Raw genomic sequence first — 27273 nt, forward strand, 5'->3', positions numbered from 1 at the left:
CCCGCTGCTCTGTCAGCTTGAGCTCCAGGTGGAGCTCCAGGTGGCTCCTCCTCTCCCGAGGGAAGGGGGCCCTGGCCCAGCGGGCAGGCCTGCTGTACTCCCGCACTGGGGCTGCAGGGAAGCTGGCCACTGTGGGCGGTCTCAGGCCAGCCCCGCCCCACCTGTCCTTTTCCTGGAGACTATTAGTCCAGGGTTTGTCCCTGCGGTGCCATTGGCCTGGCAGGCTGGATCGAGGAGGAAGTGGCTGATTTCTGAGTGGTTCTTCGTCTCCTGGCTTGGGCCGCTGTGCACAGCTGTGCCCCTGGCTCAGCCCCGCCCCCAGTGGCCCTCCGCTGTGACTTCCCCATCCCTACAGAGAGATGCTGTCCTGTGGGTAAGTCCCAGGCACCACCTGGGTCCTAGTCTCCTGTTAGTTTTGGAGGGAGGGAGGGCCTTGTTGATGCTCACTCCATCATGTATGTGAGCGTGAGTGCGATCTGCCGCTGCCCTGCCTTGCGCCTGCTTCCGGTCCCTATGAACCTTCCCCTTCCCGCAAAGTGTGAGGACCCCCAGGCTCACTCATGCCCCTCTGCCCCATCTTTAACATTTTCCCCCTGACAAGTGTGTATCTGTTCTCCCCATTGCATTTCTACTTCCAGCCTCTGGGCTCCTGCTTCTGTCTCCTGCTTAGGACCTGTCCCCCGTGGGTAGCTCACAACACCTGAAACAGCAATCAGAGGCCAGCCGCGAAGGCCCTCCCATGCCCAGCCAACTTCCCCGCTCTTCCCAACATCTGACTTTGGTCCCATCTTCCTTCCGTTTCCTTTCACTTCCCTTTCCCCTGCATCCTTCATTCAACAGGTACGTGCTGAGCGTCTGTTACACACCAGGTATTGTTTAAGATGCTGGTAATACTGGAGTGAACAAGACAGACATGGTCCCTGCTCTCACGGAGCTTACATTCCAGTGGGAGGTTACAGACTGAACAAATAACCCAATAAATTGGATCATTGCAGATTCTGAGAAGTGTTATGCAGTAAATGAAACAGCCTCGGCTGGGTGTAGTGGTTCACACCTGTGATCGCAGCACATTGGGAGGCTGAGGCGAGACGATTGCTTGAGCCTAGGAGTTTGAGACCAGCCTGGCCATATAGTGAGACCCTGTCTCTACAAAAAATAAGAAATTAGCTGGGTGTGGTGGAATGCGTCTGTGGTTCCAGCTATGAGCCTGGGAGGTCAAGGCTGCAGTGAGTGGTGATTGCATCACTGCACACCAGCCTGGGCGACAGAGCGAGACCTTGTCTCAAAGAAAAAAAAAGAAAATGAACCAGCTTCATGTGCTAGCAAGTGACTGGGTGTGCAGGTGACATTACTAGCTGGAGGGATCGGGGAGGCCTTCCCGAGGAGGTGACATTTGAGCTGAGACCTGCTTGAGGAGGAAGAGGAGCCAGCCATGTGATGTGGTGATCAAGAGTCGAGATCCCTGGGCAGAGGAGATGGTGAGCACAAAGCCCTAATGTGGGAACAAACAAAAAAAGGACCGTGTGTCCGTGGCAGGGGGCCCTCGTGAAGCAGAGGCAGGGCCACGGCAGGTTAGACCTTGTTGGATCTGGGATGTTGAAAGTGAAAACCTGGCCAGATGAGGTGGTGCATGCCTGTGATCCCAGCACTTTGGGAGGCCGAGATGGGAGGATCGCTTGAGCTCAGGAGTTTAAAACAAGCCTGGGCAACATAGAGAGATTCCATCTCTATTAAAAAAAAAAAAAAAAAAAACTGGGTATGATGGCCCAAGCATGTAGTAGTCCCAGCAGTTTGGGAGACTGAGGTGGGAGGATCACTTGAGCCTAGGAGTTCAAGACCACGCCGAGCAACATACAGAGAGACCTCATCTCAACTATGACTACTACTACTAATAAATAGCTGGACATAGTGGCACGCACCTGTGGTCTCAGTTACTTGGGAGGCTGAGGCAGGAGGATCACCTGAGCCAAGGAGGTTGAGACTGCAGCGAGTTGTGATTGTGACACTGCACTTTTCAGCCCGGGTGACAAAGCAAGATTCTGTGTCAAAAAAAGAGAGAGAGAGAGAGAGGAAGGAAGGAAGGAAAGAAGGAAGGAAGAAAGGAAGGAGAGGAAGAAAGAAAGAAAAAGAGAAAGAAGGAAGAAAAGGAAAGCGAGAAAGAGGAAAGAAGAAAAAAAATAAAGAGAAAAAGAAAAAGTGACAACTGGCCAAAAGAAAGAAGAAAGAAAAAGTGACAACTAGCTGGGTGCGGTGGCTCACGCCTGTAATCCCAGCACTTTGGGAGGAGTTCGAGACCAGCCTGGCCGACATAGTGAAACCCTGTCTCAACTAAAGATACAAAAAAAGAAAAGAAAAAAAAAAAAATTAGGCGGGCACAGTAGGGCGCACCTGTAGTCCCAGCTACTAGGGAGGCTGAGGCAGGAGAATTGCTCGAACCTGGGAGGCAGAGGTTGCAGTGAGCCAAGACTGCGCCACTGTACTCCAGCCTGGGCGACAGGGAGAGACTCCATCCCCAAAAAAAATACAAAAAAGAAAAAGTGACAACCTGATTACAGAGTACTGGTGAATTTGTGGGTGGGTGGCTCCCCAGCCCTGCTGATTCTTGCTTCTCACACTCACGTCTGCTCCTGCCCCAGTGCACGTCTTGTCACTGTCGGCCCCACCGATGGGGTTCCAACTGAGTCTTCTGGTGCTTGATCCTTTCCGTGGTCATTTTCCTGCCAGGTAGCTTGGCCAGGCCTCCCCTGGTGCAGATTCCATCCTTGGTTTCTCAGCCTGGCCTTGAATGACCCTCTACAGCAGGGTCCCAACCTCTCAGAGCAGCTTTGCTCCAGCCACACGGCTTGCTCACAGCCAGGCACTGCACATGTGGACTCTGTGCGTGCCACCCCTTTGCCCTGATGCATGTTGCCTCTAGGGGAGCACTTCTTCCTCCACCTTCCATCATGGGCTGTGGCGGTGCCTATCCCATCTGACCCCGACGCTGTCTGCTGCGGTATGGTTGGTGGTGGAAAGGGCACCAGGCTCCGGCATCTGACATCCTTGTTTTACCCACCTTCCCACTCACTAGCTTGTGACCCTGGCCAATTACTTAACATCTCTGAGTGTTAGTTTCTATTTCTATAATTGGGTGAATAACACCTACTAAGTAGTGTTGGCCTGAGGATTAATACTATAATGTAAAAGCTGGCGGCACTGAAACCCTGCCACTTACCAGCTTTTCACATCAGTATTTGGGAAATATTGTTAAGCTCATTTGTCCACGGGGATTCTGAGGCTCAGAGAAGTTCACGAATTTTCTACAGATTATTTTGCTTTATTTGCCCTTCCAGGCTGCCTATCTTCTTATATCACCGTTGATCTTGATCTGCATGGTTTTTAATTTTTTTTTTTTTTTGAGACGGAGTTTCACTCTGTTGCCCAGGCTAGAGTGCAGTGGCCCGATCTCGGCTCACTGCAACCTCCACCTCCCAGGTTCAAGCAATTCTCCTGCCTCAGCCTCCTGAGAAGCTGGGATTACAGGCGTGTACCACCACACCCAGCTAATTTTTGTATTTTCAGTAGAGTCGGGGTTTCACCATGTTGGCCAGGCTGGTCTCGAACTCCTGACCTGAAGTGATCTGCCCACCTCGGCCTCCCAAAGTGCTGGGATTACAGATGTGAGCCACCGCGCCTGGCTTGGTTTTTAATTTTTTAAAAATTCATTGGGCCAGGCGCGGTGGCTCACGCCTGTAATCCCAGCACTTTGGGAGGCTGAGGCGGGCAGATCACGAGGTCAGGACATGGAGACCATCCTGGCCAGCATGGCGAAACCCTGTCTCTACTAAAAATACAAAAAAATTAGCCGGGCGTGGTGGCGGGCGCCTGTAGTCCCAGTTATTCGGGAGGCTAAGGCAGGAAAATGGCGTGAACCCAGGAGGCGGAGCTTGCAGTGAGCAGAGATCGTACCATTGCACTCCAGCCTGGGCGACAGTGCGAGACTCTGTCTCAAAAAAAAAAAAAAATTATTTTTTTTATATTTATTTATTTTGAGATGGAGTCTTGCTCTGTCACCCAGGCTGGAGTGCAGCCGCCCAATATCGGCTCACTGCAAGCTCCGCCTCCCAGGTTCCAGCGGTTCTGCTGCCTCAGTCTCCTGAGTAGCTAGGATTACAGGCACCTGCCACCGCGCCTGGCTAATTTTTGTATTTTTAGTAGAGACGGGGTTTCACTGTGTTGCCCAGCTGGTGTCGAACTCCTGACCTCAAGCGATCCTCCCACCTCGGCCTCCCAAAGTGCTGGGATTACAGGTATGAGTCACTGAGTCCAGCTGTATTTTTATTTTTATTTTTATTTTTTGAGACAGTGTCTCACTCTGTCACCAGGCTGGATTACAGCGGCATAACCATGGCTCACTGCAGCCTCGAGCACCCCACACTCAAGCGATCCTCCCATCTCAGTCTCTCAAGTACCTGGGGCTACAGGGGCTGTGCCACCACACCTGTATTTTTTGTAGAGACAGGTTTCCCAGGCTGGTCTCAAACTCGGGGTCAAGCAATCCACCAACTTCACCCCCACAAAGTGCTGGGATTACAGGCGTGAGCCACTGCACCTGGCCTTGATCTCGACTTTTATCTTCCTGCTTCCAAGGAAATATTTTTTTCTTCTGAATTATCAGGCACTTACTTTTGTAATTCTTAGTCTCCCTGAGCTTGTTTCGTCCCATAAGAAAACGGGGAAAATTATTCCTACATCACAGGGCTGTCTGAGGCCTAAATGAGATCATGTATGTGAAAGTGATCTGCAAATCCCACACCACACCAAGGTCAGGGAGGTAGTTGTTCATTTTCCTGCCAAAGGATAGCAGAAACTGTACCTCTTGTCTGAGTTCTGCATCTTGGCTTGACACCCTTCAGAGAAATTCCTGCCTCTTCCATGGTTCAGGAAGAGGTGCCTAGTTAGTTTCTTCTGGGTACCTAGTTAGTTCCTTTCCACCGAGTGGGTTTAAGCCCTGGAAGGACAGTGTACTGGGGCCAGGGTGCAGTGGGCGTTTGGTGCTGAGCATGGACCTGAAACTTTGTGTGTGGTCAGAATTACGTTCCACGCGTGGGGATGTGCACTGCACCAGGTATCTGTGTAGGTGGACATGGATGATGAGGTGCATGTGCCGTGACTATGTGTGCATCCTTGGCTGTGTATGACAAGCAGGCTGTGTGTGTAGGACCAGGAAGCTGTACTTGTGGCCAGGTATATGCCTATGGACTGACAAGTTTGTTTGTTAGACACTTGCTCAGTGCCAGGCATCGCACTGGACTCTGAACACTGAGATGAGCGAGAGCACCAGCGGGTGTCCCGCACTGCAGCGCGCTTTGCTGTGTTCTTGCTCCTTGGCGTTGGGCATGGGGGTTCCGTGGAGTTCTGGGGCTCCAGGGTGGTGTCCAAGCTGAAGAGGTAGTCAAAGCCAGACCATGCAATAAACCCACCAGGCAGATTCCCCAGGGCACCAGTGAGAGAAGAAAACCAGAAACAAATAGAAGATAAAGGAAGAAGGAAAAGTGGAAAAGCCTTTTTTTGGGGGAAAACATTGATGTTTGTTGTTTCTAAAAATGATAAAGTAGTTATCATGGGAAAATTAGACTTGTTGGGCTTAAAACTTTATTTTTTTCTTATTTTAACTGAAGCAAACCATGCATAATGTTCATAAACATTAAGTACACAACAACCTGACTTCACTTTTTTTTTTTTTTTTTTGAGATAGAGTCTTACTCTGCCACCAGGCTGGAGTGCAGTGGTGTGATCTCGGCTCACTGCAACCTCTATTTCCTGGGTTCAAGTGATTCTCCTGCCTCAGCCTCCCGAGTAGCTGGGATTACAGGCGCCCACCACCACGTCCAGCTAATTTTTTTGTATTTTTAGTAGAGAGGGGGTTTTGCCATGTTGGCCAGGATGGTCTCGATCTCCTGACCTCGTGATCCGCCAGCCTCGGCCTCCCAAAGTGTTGGGATTACAGGCGTGAGCCACTGCGCCTGGCCGACTTCACGTTTATACACACCCATGCAAAAAGCATCCAGGTAGAGACAAAGAGCCTTCCCTGCACCCTAAAAGTTTCCCAGAAATTGTTCCCAGTTAGCATATTTATTTTTGTAAAGGTAATGCATGCCCATCATATAACATTCAAAAAGGTATGTAGAGAACCAAGTGTCCCCCCAGCCCTGTCCTCTAGCCACCCAGTTTCCCTCCCTGGGGGAAGCCATCAATATGTGTTTCTTATGTATCCCCTGTTGAGCTTCTTTTCCTCATTTTGGTTTGGCAGTGTTGGCATTTGTATTTGGAATTACAGGCAGGGAGCATCATATACCTTAGTGTTTAGGGCCTCTAAGATCAACCAGCCCTGAGAAAATCAGCCATGGCGAGGACCTTGGTCCCCAGCCCCCCCGAAGATGGGCCCCCTGGTGGGAGTCCTGGGGCGGGGCAGAGGCCTAGGGACAAGAATCAGAAAGGACCCAAGTTTGACAGGGCTGCTCAGGGTCATGCTGTCCATCCCTCTGCCACAGTGGCATGGACAAAACATATATGTTGGTTAGAGAAGTGCACCCTTCTCTCTTGCAAGCACTGGCAAGGTCTTAACTATCAGTCTCCCGCTCCCATGGCAGCCCCTTTGCACAAGGAGGCTCTTAATCTCTGTTCTTTGAAGCCCTGAGGGCTGGTGTATAGGAGTTCAAAGCATTGGCTTTGGAACCGGCCTGTCTGGGTTTGAATCCTGGCACTGCAGCTGACTCACTGAGGGACTCAGGCAATGCCTTACCCTTCCTGAGCCTCAGGTTCCTTGTCTGTGAGATTATAAAGATAGCCCCTATTTCATAGGGCTGTGGTGAGAAATCAATCAGACGAGGCATGTGAACGCCATTATAGCACAGCATCCGGCATCCAGCAGGACTCACTCGCTGACAGCTGTCACCGCCATCATTGTCATTAGCGTGGGCCAGGGAGGGCTGTGTAAAAGCAGCTGGTGGAGGAGGAAGAGATGCCGTGTGAGCGTCTCGGTTCACATGCATGAAGTATGATCTGGGCCTGGAGTGTGCAATGCACACGTGTGTCCTTACTGCATGTGTTGTTACATGTGTGCAATGCCATGCTCCTAAGCCTTTGATTGCAGACGTGTGGGAAGTGGGCCCCGTCCCCACCCCCAGTGCCACCGTGCTCTGCTTCTCTTCCCTTGCTCTGCTCTAAAACGAGAAGTGCAAGTGAGTTCCCCCAAGGGGTCGGCCGCGCCTCTTCCTGTCCCCGCCCTGCCGGCCGCCCCAGGCCGGTGGAGTGGCAGCCCCAGAACTGGGACCACCGGGGGTGGTGAAGCGGCCTGGCACTGGGAGCTGCATTTGAGGCTTAGTCCCTGAGTTCTCCGCCTGCCCAGACTAGCTGCACCTCCTCATTCCCTGCGCCCCCTTCCTCTCCGGAAGCCCCCAGGATGGTGAGGTAAGGGCCTGCCACCCACGGTAGACAGGAGGCAAGGGTGCCTGGTGCCCACGGGACCCCTCCTCACTGCCCTGCCTGGGCCGCCCAGGTGGTTTCACCGAGACCTCAGTGGGCTGGATGCAGAGACCCTGCTCAAGGGCCGCGGTGTCCATGGCAGCTTCCTGGCTCGGCCCAGTCGCAAGAACCAGGGTGACTTCTCGCTCTCTGTCAGGTAGGTGCCCCCCCACCCCCGGCGTTTTGGCCACTATCTTGTGCCGTCCAGGCCCTGAACCACTCATTCCTGGTTCCCCGTGGCAGTGGCGACTCCTCGACCCCCACGCCCGCCCTCCCCACCCCTGTCTGTGCCCACCCATGCCCATGTGTGCCCCCACCCAGGACCTCAGCCGATCCCTGCCCTCCTGCTTTACTCCTGCACCGACTGGCCTCACCGCCTGGTGCCCTGCAGGGTGGGGGATCAGGTGACCCATATTCGGATCCAGAACTCAGGGGATTTCTATGACCTGTATGGAGGGGAGAAGTTCGCGACGCTGACAGAGCTGGTGGAGTATTACACTCAGCAGCAGGGCGTCCTGCAAGACCGCGACGGCACCATCATCCACCTCAAGTACCCGCTGAACTGCTCCGATCCCACCAGTGAGAGGTGAGGCCTCTGTACCCCCGCCACTCGCAAGCAGGGGTGAGTCGGCTCCCGCCCTGAGCGGCCAGGGAGACAGGGAGCCTGGCACTCGGCACTGCCTGCCCTCCATCCCCTCCCCTCCCCGCACCGGCTGGGGCTCTCAGTGTCCCTCCTTCATGCTGTCCTGTGGCCTGGTGTCTCAGAGCCTAACCTACCACCCTTTCCACCTAACCCCGAGGAAGCCAGAGAAAGCTGCCTTGCCCTATACCAGGGGCCCTGGCCGCTGCAGCCCAGGTCCCACTAGACACAGGGAGGCCACTGCTGGTGGCCAGCATATCGTGCCGGCCAGCTCTGTTGTTAGAAAGCTCTTCTTCCTCTGGAAGCCAGCCTGCCCTCCTCCGTCTGCCTCTCACCCCAGTGCATGTTAGGACAGTGAGGAGCTGACACTGCGGATGAGGATGGGGATGAACGGTTGCCAGGACACTTGATACCTTGTCCCAGCCGCCCAGTGGGGATGAGTCTGTCCTGTGGGGTCAAATACAGAGATCACTGAAAGCAGGATGTGAAGTGTTCACCTGTGTAAAGGGTCTCGCACTGTCCCAGGCACAGAATAATACTCCAGGCATTTCCTTCCTGTGCCCTCCTCGACTCCTCCTGTGGTCTTCCAAAGGCATGGATAGGGGGGCTGGGGGGCTTTGAACACTCCTCAGGACACCATGGCTCCTTTCAGCAGCCGCATCTCAATGCCAGATCCTCTTAAAGGGCAGCGGAATAACGCTAGGGGGTTTTCACACGGACCCCTGGGCCAAGCCGACTTGCCCTTGCCCTGCATTCGTGGATCGATTGTTGAAATGATTGGGAAACTTGCTTCTGCCAGCTTGCAGCCTTTCTGAGATTCGGGCCTCCAAACTGCATCAATATTTTTGGTCAAGTCACTGATTGAAACTTAGAGCTGGATTCGGTCGCGGTACAGCCCTGTGGCCCACCTGGGAGGCCTCCTTTCCTGGATCTGCCTCCTTCAAGGCCTTCCTCCTCTGAGCCTCACATGGCTGGCTCTGTGTCTGCCCCCTGCCCTTCCTCTTCCCCACTGCAACACTCAGGGGGCTTCTGCCAGCGAGACCCTCTAAAGCTCATGTCTCTGTTTCTCCTTGCCTCAAGCTAGGAGGAGGAGGACGGGCTGACCAGTCCCTAGAGTTGGAAGAGAGGAGCAGGGCCCCAGGAGGCCCCTGCAGAGGAGGCTGAGGCCTGGGTTCAAAGAGAAGAGAGAGAGGGAAGGGAGGGCAGTGCTGGGGCAGGAGGTTAAGACCGGGGAAGCCACACTGAAGGCCCTTTTGGGTGACCCATCCCAGGAGCCAGTGTCATCCCCGAACCTGGGAGTGTGTGAGAGACTTTCTCCCAGGTTCTGCTGTGTCCCCTGCCTTGTCTGTGGCACCTCCTTCTCTGCGGGAATTTGCATCTGTCCCTCGGTGGCTCTGCGCTTCCTGTGGTCAGCCTGACATTTGCATGGAGACTTCCTCATCCTGGGGCCCAAGGGAAGGGGCTCAGCCCCCTCCCTGCTGCCTGGGGTCCTAGCCTGTCCCCAAGTGGTGGGCTGAAGTGGCCTAATGGGGTATGGAGGCTCTGGGGGGTCTCTCGGCTGGAGTCACCTCTGGGCAGGGGTGAGATGGGTTGGGACAGACTGGTCCTCCCCTCTTCCCCCCATCCCTGCGGTTGGAAAATTTGCCCGCCCTCCCCTTGTCCCTGGGCTGAGGAAACCTCACAACCTCACTTCTCACTCTCTCCCCAGAAGGAGTTTTGTGTTTTTTCCATCACGTGGTTTCCTGTGGGGCAGGGCATTGTGGGGCTACAGTTTCCTCCTGGGAAAGGGGCGTGCTTTGGGGAAAGGGCTTAGTTCTGCTTTCTGCCCCGACAGCCCCTTTGAATCCCTTTGAACCCTTTTGAACCCTGGGCTCCCCTTCAGTGACATCATCCAGGGCACCCCAGAGCCCCCTACACCACTCTTTCCCCAGTGGGGTTGTCCTCCCCGCCTCCCTGGGGGAGCGCACCCCATTGGCCTTCCTTGTGACTTGTGTCTCTCTGTCCATCTCCCGCCACTCCCTGTGGTGTGGCCTTGGTCTGTGTTTCTCTTTGCCTCTGGTCTCTGCCGGGGCACAGCCTGATCCTTCATGGAGACTCTTCCTTAGTTTCCCTCTTCCAAATATTTGGAATATTGCCAGCCTTTCTGCCTTTCAGAGGTGGTCTCTGGGTTCAAAGCCTGGTCAGAATTCTGGAGGCTAAGATAGCTTGAGCCTGGGAGGTCAAGGCTGCAGAGAGCAATAACCATGCCCCTGCACTCCAGCCTGGGCAACAGAGCTCTGGAGGCTTGCCTTGGAGTCCATCAGGGGCCCTAGGCCAGTGAGTAACAGCTCAGCGTCAGTTTCCTCATCTATAAAATGGGGGTAATATCATACCCAGCCCTCAGCATGTTTGTGAGAGGCATCAATACGATGGTGGATTTGGAACCATCTAGCGCAGTGCCTGGCCACAGTAGGTGCTCGATTTCCTGCCCCTCTCTGTGAATATCTTTGCTCAGCGCCTTCCCCTGTGGCCTGGGTCTCACCTTCCCTGACGCTGCCTTCTGTAGGTGGTACCATGGCCACATGTCTGGAGGGCAGGCAGAGACGCTGCTGCAGGCCAAGGGCGAGCCCTGGACGTTTCTTGTGCGTGAGAGCCTCAGCCAGCCCGGAGATTTTGTGCTATCTGTGCTTAGTGACCAGCCCAAGGCTGGCCCAGGCTCCCCGCTCAGGGTCACCCACATCAAGGTCATGTGTGAGGTAAGGCAGCCAGGTGGTGGGGGAGCCTCTGCTGAGGCTCCTGTCTGTGACTGCAGAGTGGGTGGCAGGGAGGCTCTGCCTGGGCTTGAATTCAAGGCTGGGGCCCAGGGAGGGAGACTCGAGCCCTGTGAGTGGCCTTACTTGGCTCCCTCCAGGGTGGACGCTACACAGTGGGTGGTTCAGAGACCTTCGACAGCCTCACGGACCTGGTGGAGCACTTCAAGAAGACGGGGATTGAGGAGGCCTCAGGTGCCTTTGTCTACCTGCGGCAGGTCAGGCGGGGACCCAGCTGCTTCCTCCCTTCCCCTGAGCTGTCCCCCAGGTGTGAGCTTCTGAGACCTCTGAGTTGCTGACTTCTCGCTCTCCCCTATCCCAGCCGTACTACGCCACGAGGGTGAATGCGGCTGACATTGAGAACCGAGTCTTGGAACTGAACAAGAAGAAGGAGTCCGAGGATACAGCCAAGGCTGGCTTCTGGGAGGAGTTTGAGGTGCATGGTGGGGAACCGGCAGGGCTGGGGCAGCTGAGGCGGTGGCGGCCGCGTGGGGCCCCAGGAGGACACCTTCCTCCCCTTGCCCACCTCTGCTCCTGACCCACCCCACGTGAGCTCCCCCGATGGGTGCTCTCTCTGGGAGGTGATGCTCATTTCCTCACCCACATCTCAGAGTTTGCAGAAGCAGGAGGTGAAGAACTTGCACCAGCGTCTGGAAGGGCAGCGGCCAGAGAACAAGGGCAAGAACCGCTATAAGAACATTCTGCCCTGTGAGCACCCAGCCTGCCCCATTCACCCAGGAGACCGCCCCACCCCAGCCACTGCCCCTGCCCCATTCACCCAGGAGACCTCCCCTGCTGCAGCCTCTGCCCCTGCCCCATTCACCCAGGAGACCGCCCCGCCCCAGCCGCCGCCCCTATCTCACAGGTCTCCACCCTCCACTCCAGGAGGGGCCATCTCCCCACACCCCTTCTCCAAAAGGCCTCTACTCCTCCCAGAAGTGCCTCCCCACCATCAGCAGGCAGGCTGCCCCTTGCTCCCAACCTCCTTCTTGTGAATCCCCTCACTCCCTCCGTACAGATGATCCCCCACCCCTGCTGCCCACAGTCCCCCGCAAGCCTCATGGCTTCTGAGACCAGAACGGCCTGTTAGCTCAGGAGGGTCTGACGCAGGTGTGGTGAGTCCCTGGCTGACCCAGGCCATCTCGCCTCCTCTCCACCCACTCCCAGTTGACCACAGCCGAGTGATCCTGCAGGGACGTGACAGTAGCATCCCTGGGTCCGACTATATCAATGCCAACTACATCAAGGTCAGTGGTGTGGGTCATGTGGGAGGAGAGGCTGGGCCCTGGGAATTCCCTGTCTGGTGGGGGACCCTAGATCCAGAGACACCTGGGCAAAGCCAAAGCTGGCTTCTTGCATGGGTGAGGGGAGCAGTGGTTCAGGCCCTGTGCTGGGCTGAGGGGCTCACTGTTTTGGGGTGCATCTCTCCACGCTTGTGTCCAGAACCAGCTGCTAGGCCCTGATGAGAACACTAAGACCTACATCGCCAGCCAGGGCTGTCTAGAGGCCACGGTCAACGACTTCTGGCAGATGGCGTGGCAGGAGAACACCCGTGTCATCGTCATGACCACCCGAGAGGTGGAGAAAGGCCGGGTAGGGCACCCCGCCCCATCCCCACATCCGTGCCCCGTCCTTGCGGTCATACCATTAAGTCAAAGAACCGTCAGATGCCAGGGCAGAAAGGGATCTCAGAGGTGAGGGTCCAGCCTTGTTGGGAAACTGAGGGCTAGTGACAAAGTCTCGACTACACGATGCAACCCCCAGATCCCTGCATGCACCCCTGGGCTGAGCTCCAGACCCAGGTTTTAGGCTGTCCTCCTTCCTCCTACACCTTCCCCACCTGTCTGCATCCAGGCCCCTCCTGTCCTCCCTGCCCCATAGATGTCTGTGGAGTCTGCCCCTCACTCTGCAGGCTCCCCTTAACCAGCACCCTCTGTGCTGCCGTTGAAGTGATGCCATCCGTGACAAACTGGGTCGAGTTCCTTCCTCTCTGAAATCTCTTCCATGGCTCCTGGTGTGACTTTGGGATAAAGTCACACTCGAAGGCCTGGCGTTCAAGGCCTGGTGGTTTCCCTCTGACTCCCACGCTTCTCTTGAAGGCTCACCGCTCCCAGCAGCCGCGGCTCTTTCAGGTTCCCAGCCTTTCTTTGCACAAGCTCTTTTCTGCTAGGAAATGACTCTCTGTCCACACTGTCTCTGCCCGGCAGATGCCTCGTGTTTGAAGACACAGCTGAAGCGCTGCCTTCTCTGTGAATTCAGGTCTTGTTTTCTCCAGGACCTAGAGGGCGAGTTTCCTCGTTCCCAGCCACGCTCCTCAGCGCGGTGTCTCCCCGGTCACTTGTCTCTGTGAGCTCCTCCAGGCACAGGGGCACAGACTGGGTGTTAGCTGTGTCTGTGACTGCTGCCTGGTTTGCACGGCTTCGGGGACAACGCCTGCCTCGGCAATGTTTGTTGAATGACAAATGGATGTACCAGTAAAGCGGCTGGCCAGGTCGCACCACCTGTTGGTGGCTGATCTGAGACGAGAGCCCAGGTCTCCTGCCTCTCTGCCAGCTCATCCATCCATCCAACAAACGTTTGGGCCAGTGCCAGGCACTCAGAACCTAGAGCGGGACCTGGGATGGGCCACAGCGCCCTGCTCTGTGCCTCATCCCCACCCGACCCTCCCTTTCCAGAACAAATGTGTCCCATACTGGCCCGAGGTGGGCACTCAGCGTGTTTATGGGCCCTACTCTGTGACCAACTGCGGGGAGCATGACACGACCGAATACAAACTCCGCACCTTACACGTCTCCCCACTGGACAATGTGAGCGGCCCCCACTCCCTGCCCTGCTCCGGGAGTCCCTCCCGGACTTGTTCTCCTCTCTGGTTGGGTAGGGCGAGACAGGTGGGGTGTTCCGAGGGAGCAGGGGGCACTGACCCTGTGTCCTCGGCCCAGGGGGACCTCATTCGGGAGATCTGGCATTACCAGTACCTGAGCTGGCCCGACCATGGGGTCCCCAGTGAGCCTGGGGGTGTCCTCAGCTTCCTGGACCAGATCAACCAGCGGCAGGAAAGTCTGCCTCATGCAGGGCCCATCATCGTGCACTGCAGGTGAGGATGATAATCCTGATAGTAGTAGTGGCCGCTGAGAAGTAAATGCTGCTAAGTGCCATGAGCGTTATAAGCAACATACACGTTAGCTCACACGATTAGTGCCTTCTGCTCACTCCCGGCTTCTTCTGGGTCCCCTCATGGCTCCAAGACCCCTGGGTGGAACGTGGCTGGAACCAGCCCCACTTTGGCCCTCTGCCTGTGAGTGTCTTCGTCAGAGCCCTCCCCAGATGTACCATCTCGCCCAACCCTGCCAAACACAGAGGAGAAACCTGGGACCCGGTTGCTGGCCAGGCCCAAGCTAGGCAGGGCAAGGCCGGGCAGGCACCCACAGTAGGCCTGGGTCCTGGCTGCTCCGCTTTCTCTCCAGGTCTCACTCCGTTGGTTTCTTCTCGCCTCCCAGGAACATCCATGGGGCTTGTGCTCCCCATTCCTCCTCTTTTTCCATCGGTAGACCCAGGGCTTTGGCTTGTTCCTGACTCCGCCCTCTCTCCCAGCTTCCCCAGGCGGCGTCCCATCCTGGCCCCCAGGGCTGTGTGGGGATGGACAATGCCTTTTTGGTGGTGCACATAGCTCCTCTATCTACCCTCATGTTTGTGATCAGGAGACCCTGGTAAGGTGCAGAGGTGGGGGCCTCAAGGAGGAGCAGGGGTCCCACAGATGAGCCCACTGAGCCCACCTGGCCTGGGTGGATGAGAGGCAGCGGGTGCAGGGCCCCTCCGCTTACCAGCTGCGTGATCTTGGACAAATTACTTAACTTTTCTAACCCTCAGCTTCCTCCTCTGTAAAATCAGGACCTCAGGGTTGTAGTGAGAACTCAATGAGACCCTGTCGTTGCGGCTGGAATTCCGTCAGCCCTCAAACACGGGGCGCTGTTACTGGTTTAGTAACTCACGTCAGGCAGAGAATGGGGGAAATGGGAACCTGCCTTGCTCTGGTCCCTTCCCACTCCCACCGTGGACCCCAGGCCTGCGACAGTCTCTGGCTTCCTCCTCTTCCCCCAGCAGCTGTTTGTCCTGGGACAAGTCAGCTGAATCTAGAGGTGCCCCCGACGGGCTGTCTCGGGGACCCGGCTCTGTCCTCTGCTCTCTCAGAGACAGGCCCATCCCCGAGAGCTACCCTCCTGCTCACCCGCCACACACACATCACACACTTCTTGGAAGCCCCGTGGCCTTTATTTAGACGTTACAGGAAGGAAGTGGGTGTGGGGGGTTATTTTTGACAATCTGGGTTTGAAATTAGACAGTGCGACTCAGGGCATCAGCCTGATGGGCCCAGCCGAGGGTGGGCCTGGGGTCTCCCTGGCGTCTGTTTGCCCAGGGGTGGGAAAGAAGAGAAGCTTCCTACGGCCCTGCTCCTCTGAGCGCCCTGACCCGGTGCGCCTGCACCCTGCTGTCTCAGGGGTGTCCTTTTCCTGATGTCAGGGTTTGAAGAAAAACGAAGTGAACCGTGCTGAGAGACGCGCCAGATCTCCTGCAGGGAGAGGCGGGGAGGGCTCAGGGTACCTGGGAGCCGACAGGATAGTGGTGGGATTTGGGGGTCCCAGGTCTTCCGGGGTGGGGGCAGCCACTCACCAGGAGTGGGGAGTCGGCGCGAGGAGTGGAGGAGGGAAGGATGGTGGCAGCCGGGGAGACGGCGTCAGCACCAGAGCCAGAGTGGAGCGCGCCCATGCAGAGCTGGGCAAACGTCCGTCGTCACTTGCCCGGTGACCCTGGGCACATTCCCTCCCATCACTGGAGGCTCAGGCTGCTCCTGTAGTGCCTGCAGCTGGAGCTGAGCACTGGGTACCCCCCTTCCTGGGAGGGCTTGACTGGCCTCTGACCGTACCCCCGTCTTTCCCCAGCGCCGGCATTGGCCGCACGGGCACCATCATTGTCATCGACATGCTCATGGAGAACATCTCCACCAAGGGTGAGGGGCACCTGGGGGCTTGGGGGTGGGGCTGAGCAGCCCCTCGGTGTCTGCCTATGCCTGGACCTGAGGTTTGACTGCCCCCCACCCAGGCCTGGACTGTGACATTGACATCCAGAAGACCATCCAGATGGTGCGGGCGCAGCGCTCGGGCATGGTGCAGACAGAGGCGCAGTACAAGTTCATCTACGTGGCCATCGCCCAGTTCATTGAAACCACCAAGAAGAAGCTGGAGGTCCTGCAGGTGCGTGCAGAGCAGGGCCTAGGGGGCTGCAGTGCGGGGCGGGCGCCACCTAGCCATGCTGGGACCACCACCCTCCCACCGTCCCTCTGTCCATAGTCACAGAAGGGCCAGGAGTCGGAGTATGGGAACATCACCTACCCCCCAGCCATGAAGAACGCCCATGCCAAGGCCTCCCGCACCTCGTCCAAGTGAGTGGCCCTGACTGCCACCGCCCGGCATCCACCCCTTTGTCCTGCCCAACCCAATCCTCACTTTCTGGAGAGGACAAGTGTCACAGCTGGGGGGGCCTGGCTTCAAGTTCAGGCTTGGGTCTCACCCTTTCTATTCATAAGCATTTCCCGAGTGCCCACCACGTGTGGGCCTCTGCTAGGTACCAGCCGTGCACTCCTGTATGAGATGTAGCCTCTGTCCTCTAGGAGCTTGGAGTCTAGTGCGGGGACAGTGGCTGGGTCGCCTGTGAGATGGGGGTGGCCAGAGGGGGCTGCCAGTGCCGAGTCCCCCGCGCTGTCTCCTGACCTGCACCCACTGCCTGTACTTGCCCCCCTGCACCCCGCTGCAGACACAAGGAGGATGTGTATGAGAACCTGCACAGTAAGAACAAGAGGGAGGAGAAAGTGAAGAAGCAGCGGTCAGCAGACAAGGAGAAGAGCAAGGGTTCCCTCAAGAGGAAGTGAGCGGCGCTGTCCTCAGGTGGCCATGGTACAGCTCTTCTGCCTGGGTGTCCTCCCGGCCCTGCCCCGTGTCCTTGGCTCCACTGCCTTCCCTGGGTGGATGGGGTGGCCGTAGCCTCACTCTGTGCTTCCCAGATGCCCCAGACCTTCTTGTTCCCCCTCCAGGTTCCAGCCACCCTCTCACTCCCTCACTCGCTTCTCTTGGCAGCCTCAGCCCTGAACCTGCGGAAGCCTTCCACGGTGGACAGACTCACAACCTGAACCTAGGAGCGCCCCATTCTATTGTAATTTAAATGGCTGCATCCCCCCCACCTCTCCCTGACCCTGTATATAGCCCAGCCAGGCCCCAGGCAGGGCCAACCCTTCTCCTCTTGTAAATAAAGCCCTGGGATCACTGTGTGTCACCTCTGAACGCTTTGCTTGCCCAGTGAGTGGTTGCCCAGTGAGTGGGCGGCCGGAGGGCAGGATGGGTAACAGTGCGTGCCTTCGCGTGAAAGCTCCGCCTTCTGTCAGACGGACGTGGGTCGGGGCTCCGCCTCACACGTGGGAGGGTGACCGTGGGCGAAGCTCCCCAGTCTCCTTCTTTAAAATGGAGGGCAATCATAACAAGGTGGTTATGAAAAGCACCGAGATGACGGCCGACGATAAGACGGGCACAGTGACTCACCACAAGCTCGCCATGTGCCCAGGCACTAAAAGACTACACACGATAGTTCAGTCTAGGCACTTTTATCATTCTCATTTTACAGTGGAGGAAACTGAGGCACAGAAAGACTAAGTAAGTTGGTCACTTGCCCAAGGTCACAGGGTTATGGAACAGTGAAGCTGGGATTTGAACCCAGGCTGTCTGGCCCCAGAGTCCACACTCCTTACCCTGGAGTTGCAGCTGGGGCCACCCTCAGCGGGGCCTGATCACACTCCCCTGATGCCGACTTCCAGATCTGAACTAAGAAGAGTAGTTAACAGCCGGAAGCGCAGACCCGAGGCCAGCCCTGCTTCGTCCCCTCTGGCGGGAACAGGGACTGGCTCCTCAGTGCACCCAGGCGCGCCCAGCTCCTCCCCTCACCCAGGCTGCTGCCGCCCTTATCCTTTTGGGCAGAGTTTGAAGAGCTGGCTGGCTTGAAGACTGCTTTGTTTTTTGGTCCCCTCTTCCTTCCCCCATGTCAGGATTGGCGTTTCTTCTTTATTTGAAATACTGGTCTCCTGGGGAGTAAAGCCGGTGGGACTCATCCCTCAGGAAGGGCTGGCGCCCACTCCCGGAAAGGCTGAGACGGCACAGGTTCCAAAGCCCAGAGGCTGGGCGTGCATTATTCAGCAAGTCCTTCTTATAGAGGCCCCGGCACCACACGCATTCGCAGTCCCCCGAATTGGAATTTAGGCTGGTCAGGGAGACAGATTCACAACCCGATCACAAGCATCAAATAATTGCTGGCGGGTATTAAGAAGGAAGCAAACAAAGACCGGGAGAGAGAACAGCTAGGGATTGAGCAACACAATAGCTCCCTGGGGCTATGGCCCTCCAGGGCGTGGGTGGGGCAATCACCTGTCGGGCTCAGGTCCCCGCTCCCAGCAACGCCCTTTCTATCCCAGCCGGAGCTGCACAAAGGCAAGTCCCACCTCCTCTAACCGCCCTTGGGCTACCTGCCCTTGGGGTGGGACTTGGACTCCACTGAGGGCTGTGCTGTGAGGTGGGTCTAGGAGCAGCTCGGTCCGGAGAGTGGAGCCCGATCATTCCCTCTGCAGGCCTCAATCGAGGGGCAGGGCTGATGCTCCGGGCCAGCTGGGGTCTCTGGGTAGCGGTGGGTAACTCCACACTAGGGGCACCTTGCTGGGACCCACCTGCCCTTCACAGGCCTGGCGGGGCCTTCTCCCTCCTCTTTCCCTCAGAGGATCCCAGCACAGGCTGGGCACCGCGTGGCGGCACAGCCCAACTCCTGCCCAGCTGACCCCTCGCTGACCTCAGGGATCTCTCTGGCCTTCCAGCTCTGCTGTGGGCAGGGTCTGAGGCCACAGAAGAATGGGCTAGTCCTGGGGGCAGCAGCTGCTGTGGGGAGGGGACCTGAGAACAGCCCCCCTTTTTTTGTTCCTCTGGAGAGAGGGGTGAGACTGGGCAGGTTGGAGGAAAGAGGCCCCTGGGAGAGGGTGGGAGGCCTAGAGGAGTGGCCAAGCCTTAGAGGAGGTGCCCATGGCTGGCGCTGGGAGGGAAGGGGTTAAGGCGGTGAGGGGGCAGCCTATGGCAGGAGGACACACCTGTGCGCAGGGTGGCAGGCGGGGCCCAGGTAAGGAGCCTGCGCTGCCCGGCAGGCGGAGAAGGAAGGAGGAAGAGCGGAGGCTAGGGCGGGCTCTAGGCCGGGCTCTAGGCCGTGGAATCTGGGGCCTTAAAGCCCCTTCGTCTCCCCGGCACCCACTCTCTGGGGGCAGGCGGGCCTGCTGACAGGTAAAGGCCACCAGGGGAGAGGTCCTGGGCTGAGCTAGGGACTGCAGAGGGGGGACGAGGGTGGGTAAATCGGTGTGTATTGCGGGTCGGGACAGGCTGCGGGGGTGGGGGAAGGTGGCTCAGAGGCAGGGGGCCGACGGGCGAGGGGCTTCGGAAGGCTGCTTGGACCGCAACCTGGGCCTAGCAATCAGCGACCCAGGGTGTGGCTGGTGGCGGGTAGCAAGGCTTACCAGGAAGTGTCCCCAGGGACTCGGGTGGTGGGGGGATGGGAGCCAGGGATCTGCAGCTTTTCCGCAGGGAGCCTGGGCCTGAAGCTGCCTGACCCAAGGTGGGCGGGCTGGGTGGGGGCCCTCGTCTTACCCAGCAGTGTTTGGGTGCGGTTGGGAGTCTCTAATACTGCCGGGTAATGATGGAGGCCCCCGTCCCTGTGTCAGCAACATCCATCGCCTCAGGTCCCCAGCTCTTAGCGCTGCAGCCCCCTCCCCACTTCCCACGCTCCCCGGAAGCCCCTTGTCTTGAGCTGAGGGTGCTGTACAAGGGGTGGCTCTTGTTGACTGGCTGCCACTAAGGGACACAATGGGCCCCAGCCCCTCCTCCCACCCAGTGCGATTTGTCACCTGGTGGATCTAGAACCCACAGTCGACCTTGAGCTTGGGGTTGGCTCGCCCCCTCTCAAGAGACCTGACCTGGCCTGTGGCCAGGGTCCCTGTAGCAACTGGTGAGCATGCACCGTAGTTCTCTTTTGGCCGGCCCTGGGCCCATCTTCCAGTACAGTGTTGGATGGTCTAATTGTGAAGCTCCTAACACTGTCTGGTAAAGATGGCCCCCGGGTCGGTTTTTCAGCAGTGACCTTCAGGGACCCCTGAAGACCATGGAGGACTACTGACCAACAACCTCTGACCTTCACCCCTCTGGATGGGGGGACGAATCACTAGGCAAAGGGGAACAATGGGAAGAAGACAAAATGGCTGCCTTTACGGCTGCAGCAAGATTTGGAAACACTGGTTCCCTAGGCACCTCCATTGTCTTCCCGCTTTGGGAACATGAAATAAAGTGTGAATGGGAACATGAGGAAGACTGACCCAGGTCACTTGACCTGTCTTTTGTCTAATTGTTGATCTCAGCCTCCCAGCAACTCAGGATTGGGGCTGCGACGTCTGCTTTGTCCTTCGATACTCAACCCTAAGCAGAGAAAAACATCTTAAAAATCGAAGCTGATTAACCCAGTCCCTCTGTTCAGATCCAACTGCTGCCCTATCTGCATTTGGCAGTTCCTGTACATACTTTGCCCCCATGTTTTGTCTGAGTTCTACATCTTCCTTGTCTCCCCGCAGGGATGGGAAATGGGCAGTAGTGGGAGATTCAGGTATAAACAGTGGCTTTGTTTCTCTGGTGCCTGAGATTCAGGAAGGCCTGTCTTGGGAAGATAAGTGTCAGCTTATCTGTGGACTGAACAGACAGGCACCTGTTCCGTTGGCCCCAGAGCTGTGGGAAAGCCCACCTCCACAGGGGGGCCCTGTTAGCGAGCAGCTCCTCACGCCTGGTGACTGAGAAATGGAGTGTGGGTGGCCTATAGCAGGCCGCGCAATCCACCGGGCTTCTGGGCACAGAAGTGCCTCAACAGGCACAGGCAGGCTCCCCACAGCCACAAGGAACCCTGCAACCAAGGAAGCAGCTCTGTTGGGGTCATCAGATTTTAAATCTGGCTCAGCAAAGCCATGGCTGTCCAGCCTTGAAAAAACAGGTGGTGTGGGAGAAATGGAGGGTGGGGTGAAGAGCACAGCTGGGCCTCCAGAACTCAGGGCCAGCCTTCCCAGTTTGGGTCCTGTTTTGGAGCCCAGGCCCAGCTTCCCCGTAGCTGCCCCAGCCAGATTTGTTTGCGCCCCCTGCTGGCAGACACACAGACAGACTCAGGAGCGCATATGTGAACGTGCGCATGCGTGCTGCCCGTTATCCAGTTCGTGAACACGTGAAGCGTGAAGCCTTGACTTCAGGTTAAGTAATAAAAATTTATTGAGAGTTCCTGGGTTGGTGGTTGTCTCCTCCCAGCCTTGAGGGAGGGAACAACACTGTAGGAAATCACTGAGAAATCACACAATGTCCCAACAGCCCCAGTTAACACAGGGAGGAGGAAAGTAATTCCCCAGAAAAGGGGCTGGTCTTCAGTCTTCCTTAATCCAAGAGGGGTTCAGGGGATCGGTGTGGGGGACCATCGCATGATACTGGGGCGGGGTAGGGCTGTGCTGGACCCCTGGCTGGCTCCTCAAAAACTGGAGAAGCAGATCCACTTCCTCTGGGGGTGGAGTTCTTGGTGACTAGGCTCATTTCTTACCCTTGATGAGGCTGTCACTGTAGAAAAAAAAGATAGATGATGACATTATTAGGGGACATAAATGTGAGAGGCAGGACACTCCAGGCCATTCCCTCTACGACCCTCCTACCCCGACTGAGGGTTTGTCTGCGGGGAGGTGGGAAAGGGAGTAGGGTAGGAGGCAGGTACTGGGAGGAGGTGGCCTGCAGGACCCCACAGAAGCAGCAACAACTTACCTTCCTCTGTGGTGCCAGATCGCCAGATGAACAGAAAGCAGAGAAGAGAAATGCACATGTTAGCTGACAGCTTCAGGCCCCACTCAAGTTTTGAACCCTCCTTTGCTCCCAAGAGAAAAGACAAACAGGGTTGACAGCCAGGAATCTCTGATTCATGAAAGGAGGTGGTGTGTTCTCATGGCCACTGCTATTTCTCATTTCCTTTCCTAACATCCCTCCCTGCACCAAAGGAGTTTGAGGGCTCTTGAGTAAGAACACTGAGTATCATCTTTCATCACTTTTTGGTTGGATGAAAACTTTATAATTAAAGTGCTTTTTATGTGAATAATCCTATTTGATCTCATAAAATCAATCCTATGAGACACAAGATAGAAACTGTCAACCACCCCCTTTTCTAATTTTGGTTCAATGTCTCTCAGAGCCATATGAATAGCTGTAGCAGGCTCCAGAGCCCAAGCACCCAGACCCAAGTCCCACGTTCTTTGTGAGACCCTACTGTGTGGTCACATCTCTCACCTGGTGAAACTTTCATCCTGTAGGTTCAGCACAAGGTTGTCAGCCGTGAGATAAATGCGATTCTGTGATGTGGCGATCTACAGGGCAGGAAATACAAAGACCTCAATTCCACCCCTGCAATTCAGTAGCCACTTAATGGAACACATGCAGATTAGTAGAGGAATACAGCAATGAATAAGACATGGTTTCTACTCTCATTTAGGGATCCAGAGCAGTGAGCAGCAGCCATGACTATTAGCAAAGTAACAGAGGCAAGAACAAAAGGTCAGGGAATCCAGAGGAATCATTCTTGATGAGGGGAAGAGTACTGGAGAAGCCAATTATTTATTTATTTATTATTTTTATTTTTTATTTACTTAGTTTTTTTTTTAAGATGGAGTCTCGCTCTGTCACCCAGGCTGGAGTGCAGTGGTGCGATCTTGGCTCACTGCAAGCTCCGCCTCCCGGGTTCACGCCATTCTCCTGCCTCAGCCTCCCAAGTAGCTGGGACTACAGGCTCCCGCCACCACGCCCGGCTAATTTTTTGTATTTTTTTAGTAGAGACGGGGTTTCACCGTGTTAGCCAGGATGGTCTCCATCTCCTGACCTCGTGATCCGCCCACCTCGGCCTCCCAAAGTACTGGGATTATAGGCGTGAGCCACTGTGCCCGGCCTATTTACTTATTTTTTTGAGACAGAGTCTCGCTCTGTTGCCCAGGCTGGAGTGCAGAGGCGCTATCACGGCTCACTGCAACCTCTACCTCCCAGGTTCAAGCAATTCTCTGCCTCGGCCTCCTGAGTAGCTGGGAGTACAGGTGCCCGCTACCACGCCTAGCTAATTTTTTTTTGTATTTTTTTAGTAGAGACGGGGTTTCACCATCTTGGCCAGGCTGGTCTTGAACTCCTGACCTTGTGATCCGCCCACCTCGGCCTCCCAAAGTGCTGGGATTACAGGTGTGAGCCACCACGCCTGGCTATTTATTTTTGAGACGGAGTCTTGCTCTGTTGCCCAGGTTGGAGTGCAGTGGCGTGATCTCAGTTCACTGCAACCTCTGCCTCCTGGGTTCAAGTGATTCTCCTGCCTCAGCCTCCTGAGTAGCTGGGAATATAGCTAAACACCATCACAGCAGGCTAATTTTCTTTTGTATTTTTAGTAGAGATGGGGTTTCACCATGTTGGCCAAGTGGGTCTTGAACTCCTGACCTCAGGTGATCCACTGTGCCGGCCATAAAACCACGCTGAGTAGAAACCCGAACAAGCAAGGTTTGAATTCCCTCACCTCAATGTGCCTTCACTGAAAGCACTTTCTCAAGGCAGCCCCATCAGAGACGCTGGGCTGACACACTCACCGTCTTGGAGATATTCTGGGCTGCTCGGATCTTGCGAAGTTTGATGTAGCCAGGGTTCTTGCTCAGTGCTTCTCCAAGGTGAGGAGGGTTAAGGTTCACACAAGGGCAGGTCTCAATCCCTGGCCCCGTCCTTACCACACTCTCTTGCTACAGTCCTCCTCTGGGCTGTCAGATCAAGGTTGCGCTCAGGTGGCTTGTGCCCGCTCTACCTTGGACCCCACCTGTGGGCCTCCCTGCAGGCTGCTGCCAGGAACTAGGGGCAGCAGCAGAAATGAAGGCAAGGCCAGCAGTGCTATTGATCTGGCCTTACAGTGGGGAGTCAGGGCTCAGGTACCCCCACTAAGATTTCAGATCTCATCTGTAGCCCCACCCCCAACAAGGAGCCAAGGGCCAGAGAGCACGGAGTCGCATTCGCCTTAGTCTCATCAGCCTGCCCGTGAAGGAGGATGGGGAACTCAGGCGCCCTAGGGGCTGGGCCGAGACCTCTCACGCAGAAGGATATCATCTTGGCAGCCTCGGCCTCACCCTCGGCCTGCACAATCTTCTGCCGCTGTTCCTGCTTCGCTTTTTCTACCAAGAATTGGGCCCGCTGGGCCTCCTGCTGGGCTGTAGCGGGAGAGTGTCAGGGAGACCGTGTGCGGGGTCAGGAGCCCCGTCCACCGAGTCTTTCCTCCTCCTGTATCTCGGAAGCCCTCACCCCACTGCTCGTGCGACTCACCCACTTGTTTGGCTTCTACAGCAGCTGTGTACTCTCGGCTAAAGCTCAGCTCTGTGATGGCCACGTCATCCAGGATGAGGCTGAAGTCCTTGGCCCTCTCTGTCAGCTCCCGGCGGATCAACAGGGATACCTGGGGGCAGGGGTGGGGAAGGGTGGTTTGAGGGGACTGGGTTGCGACCCCGAATCCTTCACTCTCTCAATACAATATGCGCTGCCTTAGCTTCCTGTCAGGCAAACCTGTAACATAAGCCTCTCTGCTGAAAGAGGTGCAGGAAAAGCCAAGACTTGGCCACTTTCCTCTGTGCTTCCTAATACCAAGTGCTACCGAGTTCTAATGCTGGCTCTCCTTATTTCACAGTGGCAATTAGCACAGCTTTTAGGTGGAAATGGCACTAGGGTGACAATCCTCTTCTACTAAGCTGCCTTTCCTAATTCCCAGTACTCTGGGCCTAGAAGGGAAAGGCTGACACCATGCAGATGGTGGTGGGAGTCAAACCTGGGCCCGCTGGGTGATCAGCTGTGAGGCATTGAACTTGGCCACCACACTCTTGAGCACCTCGTTGACAATGGACGGCAACACTCGTTCCTCGTAGTCCAGCCCTAGGCGCTGGTACATGCTAGGAAGCTCCTGAGCATTGGGTCGAGACAGCACTCGCAGGGAGATGTTCACCATCTGTAGGTCTGAGATTGAGGTCAGCAGTGGCTGGTCAAGGCCAAACACCCTTTCCCAAGCATTTTTCTCCTTCATGTTCCTCCCTATATGCCCTGTGCAATGATGTACAGCCTGGCACTGCCCTGGGGGGAGGAGAGTTAATCAGGCTGACAAGGAACACATGAGGCAGCACAGGTGAAATGCACCCTCACCCACTGTGAAGCCTGGAACTGCAACCCTGTCACCAGCAGGGCTGACTGCTCTTTCCCCCTCTGTACTCCATGCAACCTCTAATGTGGGTGCTTCCACGCTGTACCGTAATCACGTCTCCTGTAAGGACTTGGGGGACAAAAATGTGCTTAATGAATCTTGTATTCTAGGGCCCAGCAGTCTAGTAAATGAATAAGCCACCTGCACTAGGTATAGTACAAAGAAGTACATTACAGGTTACAGGTGACCTACCTCACCCAGGGTGTATGCGCGTGTGTGTGTGTGGGTGTGTGGGTGTGTGGGTGGGGAGTAGGAAGAGGTCTGGGGAACTCAAAGACATGGCTTTTATGTGTGGTCTAGAAGGAGAGAACAGGTGAACTAGTCAAGGGTAGGGACAAACTTCTCCTGAACAGAGTATACTAGTGGATGTAACTGTAGATATAGTAAGTCAAGCAGTTAGAAGAAAAGGCTTTAAAACAAGGCTTTGATCTAGGCAGTGAATAAGACAAGAGACAAACAATACTCTTATTGAATATGTCAGGGATGAGACAGTAGAAAGCACGCAAACACAGGGTGTTCAGAATGTGCTGCTTTGACCCCAGGAGGCAGGTATTTTTGTTACAGTTCTTGCAGACATGGAAACTAAGGCCTAAAGGCCTGACACTACCATCTTCACCTGGGGTTTCTTGCCAGCTCCCTTGATCATCCCACCTGCCATGTGATTACCAAGTGCTCAGACCTACCTTTGGAGCCTGTAGGGGAGGAGATTTTTCGAGGTCTGGCCCGAATGTCATAGATAATGGGGTACTGGAACCAGGGGATCCTGGAGGGGACAGGGATAGGTATTAAGAGGCCGCAGTTTCGGCCAGGAGCGGTGGCTCACGCTTGGAATCCCAGCACTTTGGGCGGCCGAATCATTTGAGGTCAGAAGTTCGAGACCAGCTTGACCTATATAGTAAAACCCCGTCTCTACTAAAATACAAAAATTAGTCGGGCGTGGTGGCGGGCGCCTGTAATCCCAGCTAATCGTGAGGCTGAGGCAGGAGAATCGCTTGAACCCAGGAGGCGGAGGATGCAGTGAGCCGAGATCGCGCCACTGCACTCCAGCCTGGGCGACACAGCAAAACTCCCGCGCCCCCCTCCCCAAAAAAAGCTGCAGTTTCACTAGCTTTGCCTGGTTTCCCCTCACCACGCGTTTTTTGGCCTGCTCCTCCCCATGACCACCGACAAGGAGAGATTCTCTTGTCCCTTTGGAAAACAACAGTTCATATGCTGCTGGAGGTTCGCGCAGCACCCACTATCCTAGGAGCAGGGATGAGGAGGGAGGGAAAAGAGCAGCGTTGAATCCTGTTGCACGTCCCACTACAGCCACTGCTGGGTCGGCGTCAAGGGTGAAAGGTCAGGGTCAGTAAGCTCTGCCCGCCATTACCTGAAATGAAGGCCCTCGGCCAGGATAGTGTCCTGCTGCACTCCACCGATCCGATTGAAGAAGATGGCTCTGTGCCCGCCTTCCACTGTGGGGAGAGGGGTGGTGATCAGGCCAGGCCGCTGCTCAGAGTAAATGCTAGCTAGGCTCGTGGTGGGGCGCGGGGACCGGTGAGATAGGGCAAGGGGTTTGGGGGAGGGACTGGAAGCGTCCGGCGAGCAGGCGAAGGTTGCTCACCAGTGAACACGGATTCGCGGACACCGTACGCCACGGCGCCGGCCCCCAGCAACAGCTTCAGCGCCGTGCCCATGCCCCGGGGCCCGGCGGGCAGCCGTCCCGCCAAGTCCTTCAAGTTCTGGGCCATGTCTGATCTTGAGGCCGGCGGCACCGGAGGTCAGAAGGGGGTGCCGGCCCGCCTCTACCCCGCTGCAGCTTAGGTACTGCACCCTTCCCACGAGGGTTCGGGCCCGTAATGCTGGCGAAAGAAAGGGCACCGGAAGTGCGCTCCCTTGGAAACCCTCCCCCTTAGCCCACTACCGACCCGAACTTCGCGCACAGGAAGAGCGCATACGGAAGTCCCGCCC

General features: G+C 56.2%; 2 protein-coding genes and 1 non-coding gene across 11 annotated transcripts; 1 reads left to right on the top strand and 2 right to left on the bottom strand.

The window, feature by feature from the left end:
* Positions 1–101: 101 nt before the first annotated feature.
* On the top strand, positions 102–17267 carry PTPN6 (protein tyrosine phosphatase non-receptor type 6). Of its 9 annotated transcripts, none has more exons than XM_003905889.3 (16): positions 102–373; positions 7541–7663; positions 7898–8092; positions 10692–10881; positions 11037–11153; positions 11258–11371; positions 11547–11643; positions 12103–12182; positions 12379–12528; positions 13611–13742; positions 13875–14029; positions 15873–15940; positions 16033–16184; positions 16281–16372; positions 16744–16883; positions 17064–17267. In XM_003905889.3, the coding sequence occupies exons 1-15, from the start codon at positions 360–362 to the stop codon at positions 16856–16858; spliced, it is 1794 nt and encodes a 597-aa protein (XP_003905938.2). In that variant the 5' UTR covers positions 102–359; the 3' UTR covers positions 16859–16883; positions 17064–17267. The 9 variants fall into 9 exon arrangements, 7 of the variants coding, with proteins under 7 accessions (XP_003905938.2, XP_031506087.1, XP_021777668.2 ...); XR_002515510.2 differs by lacking the exon at positions 102–373 and adding an exon at positions 6551–7452 and having other exon boundaries at positions 7828–8092; positions 13611–13727; positions 13933–14029; XM_021921975.2 differs by lacking the exon at positions 102–373 and adding an exon at positions 6668–7452 and having other exon boundaries at positions 7828–8092; positions 16744–16874.
* A 4014-nt stretch (positions 17268–21281) lies between these two features.
* On the bottom strand, positions 21282–27225 carry PHB2 (prohibitin 2). Its single transcript, XM_003905896.2, has 10 exons — positions 26927–27225; positions 26693–26777; positions 26007–26086; positions 24898–25082; positions 24402–24531; positions 24186–24289; positions 23684–23761; positions 22356–22432; positions 21840–21845; positions 21282–21641 (listed from the first exon to the last, which is right to left on the bottom strand). The coding sequence occupies exons 1-10, from the start codon at positions 27051–27053 to the stop codon at positions 21614–21616; spliced, it is 900 nt and encodes a 299-aa protein (XP_003905945.1). The 5' UTR covers positions 27054–27225; the 3' UTR covers positions 21282–21613.
* On the bottom strand, positions 23850–24116 carry LOC116269090. The gene has a single exon (XR_004176402.1). It is a non-coding gene; the product is annotated as a small nucleolar RNA U89 (small nucleolar RNA).
* Positions 27226–27273: the final 48 nt, after the last annotated feature.

The sequence above is a fragment of the Papio anubis genome, chromosome 9, assembly GCF_008728515.1.
Source record: "Papio anubis isolate 15944 chromosome 9, Panubis1.0, whole genome shotgun sequence".
Lineage (NCBI taxonomy): Eukaryota > Metazoa > Chordata > Mammalia > Primates > Cercopithecidae > Papio > Papio anubis.

Excerpts from the sequence above, each read along its gene's own strand:
- PTPN6 (XM_021921975.2), top strand. The coding sequence starts at position 7,570 with ATGCAGAGACCCTGCTCAAGGGCCGCGGTGTCCATGGCAGCTTCCTGG. Across the intron at positions 15,941-16,032 it reads GGAGAACATCTCCACCAAGG|GCCTGGACTGTGACATTGAC; the intron begins GTGAGGGGCACC and ends CCCCCCACCCAG. Across the intron at positions 16,373-16,743 it reads GCCTCCCGCACCTCGTCCAA|ACACAAGGAGGATGTGTATG; the intron begins GTGAGTGGCCCT and ends ACCCCGCTGCAG.
- PHB2 (XM_003905896.2), bottom strand. The coding sequence starts at position 27,053 with ATGGCCCAGAACTTGAAGGACTTGGCGGGACGGCTGCCCGCCGGGCCC. Across the intron at positions 26,087-26,692 it reads GCCGAGGGCCTTCATTTCAG|GATCCCCTGGTTCCAGTACC; the intron begins GTAATGGCGGGC and ends TGTCCCCTCCAG. Across the intron at positions 23,762-24,185 it reads AGGCCGAGGCTGCCAAGATG|CTTGGAGAAGCACTGAGCAA; the intron begins ATATCCTTCTGC and ends AACCCTCCTCAC.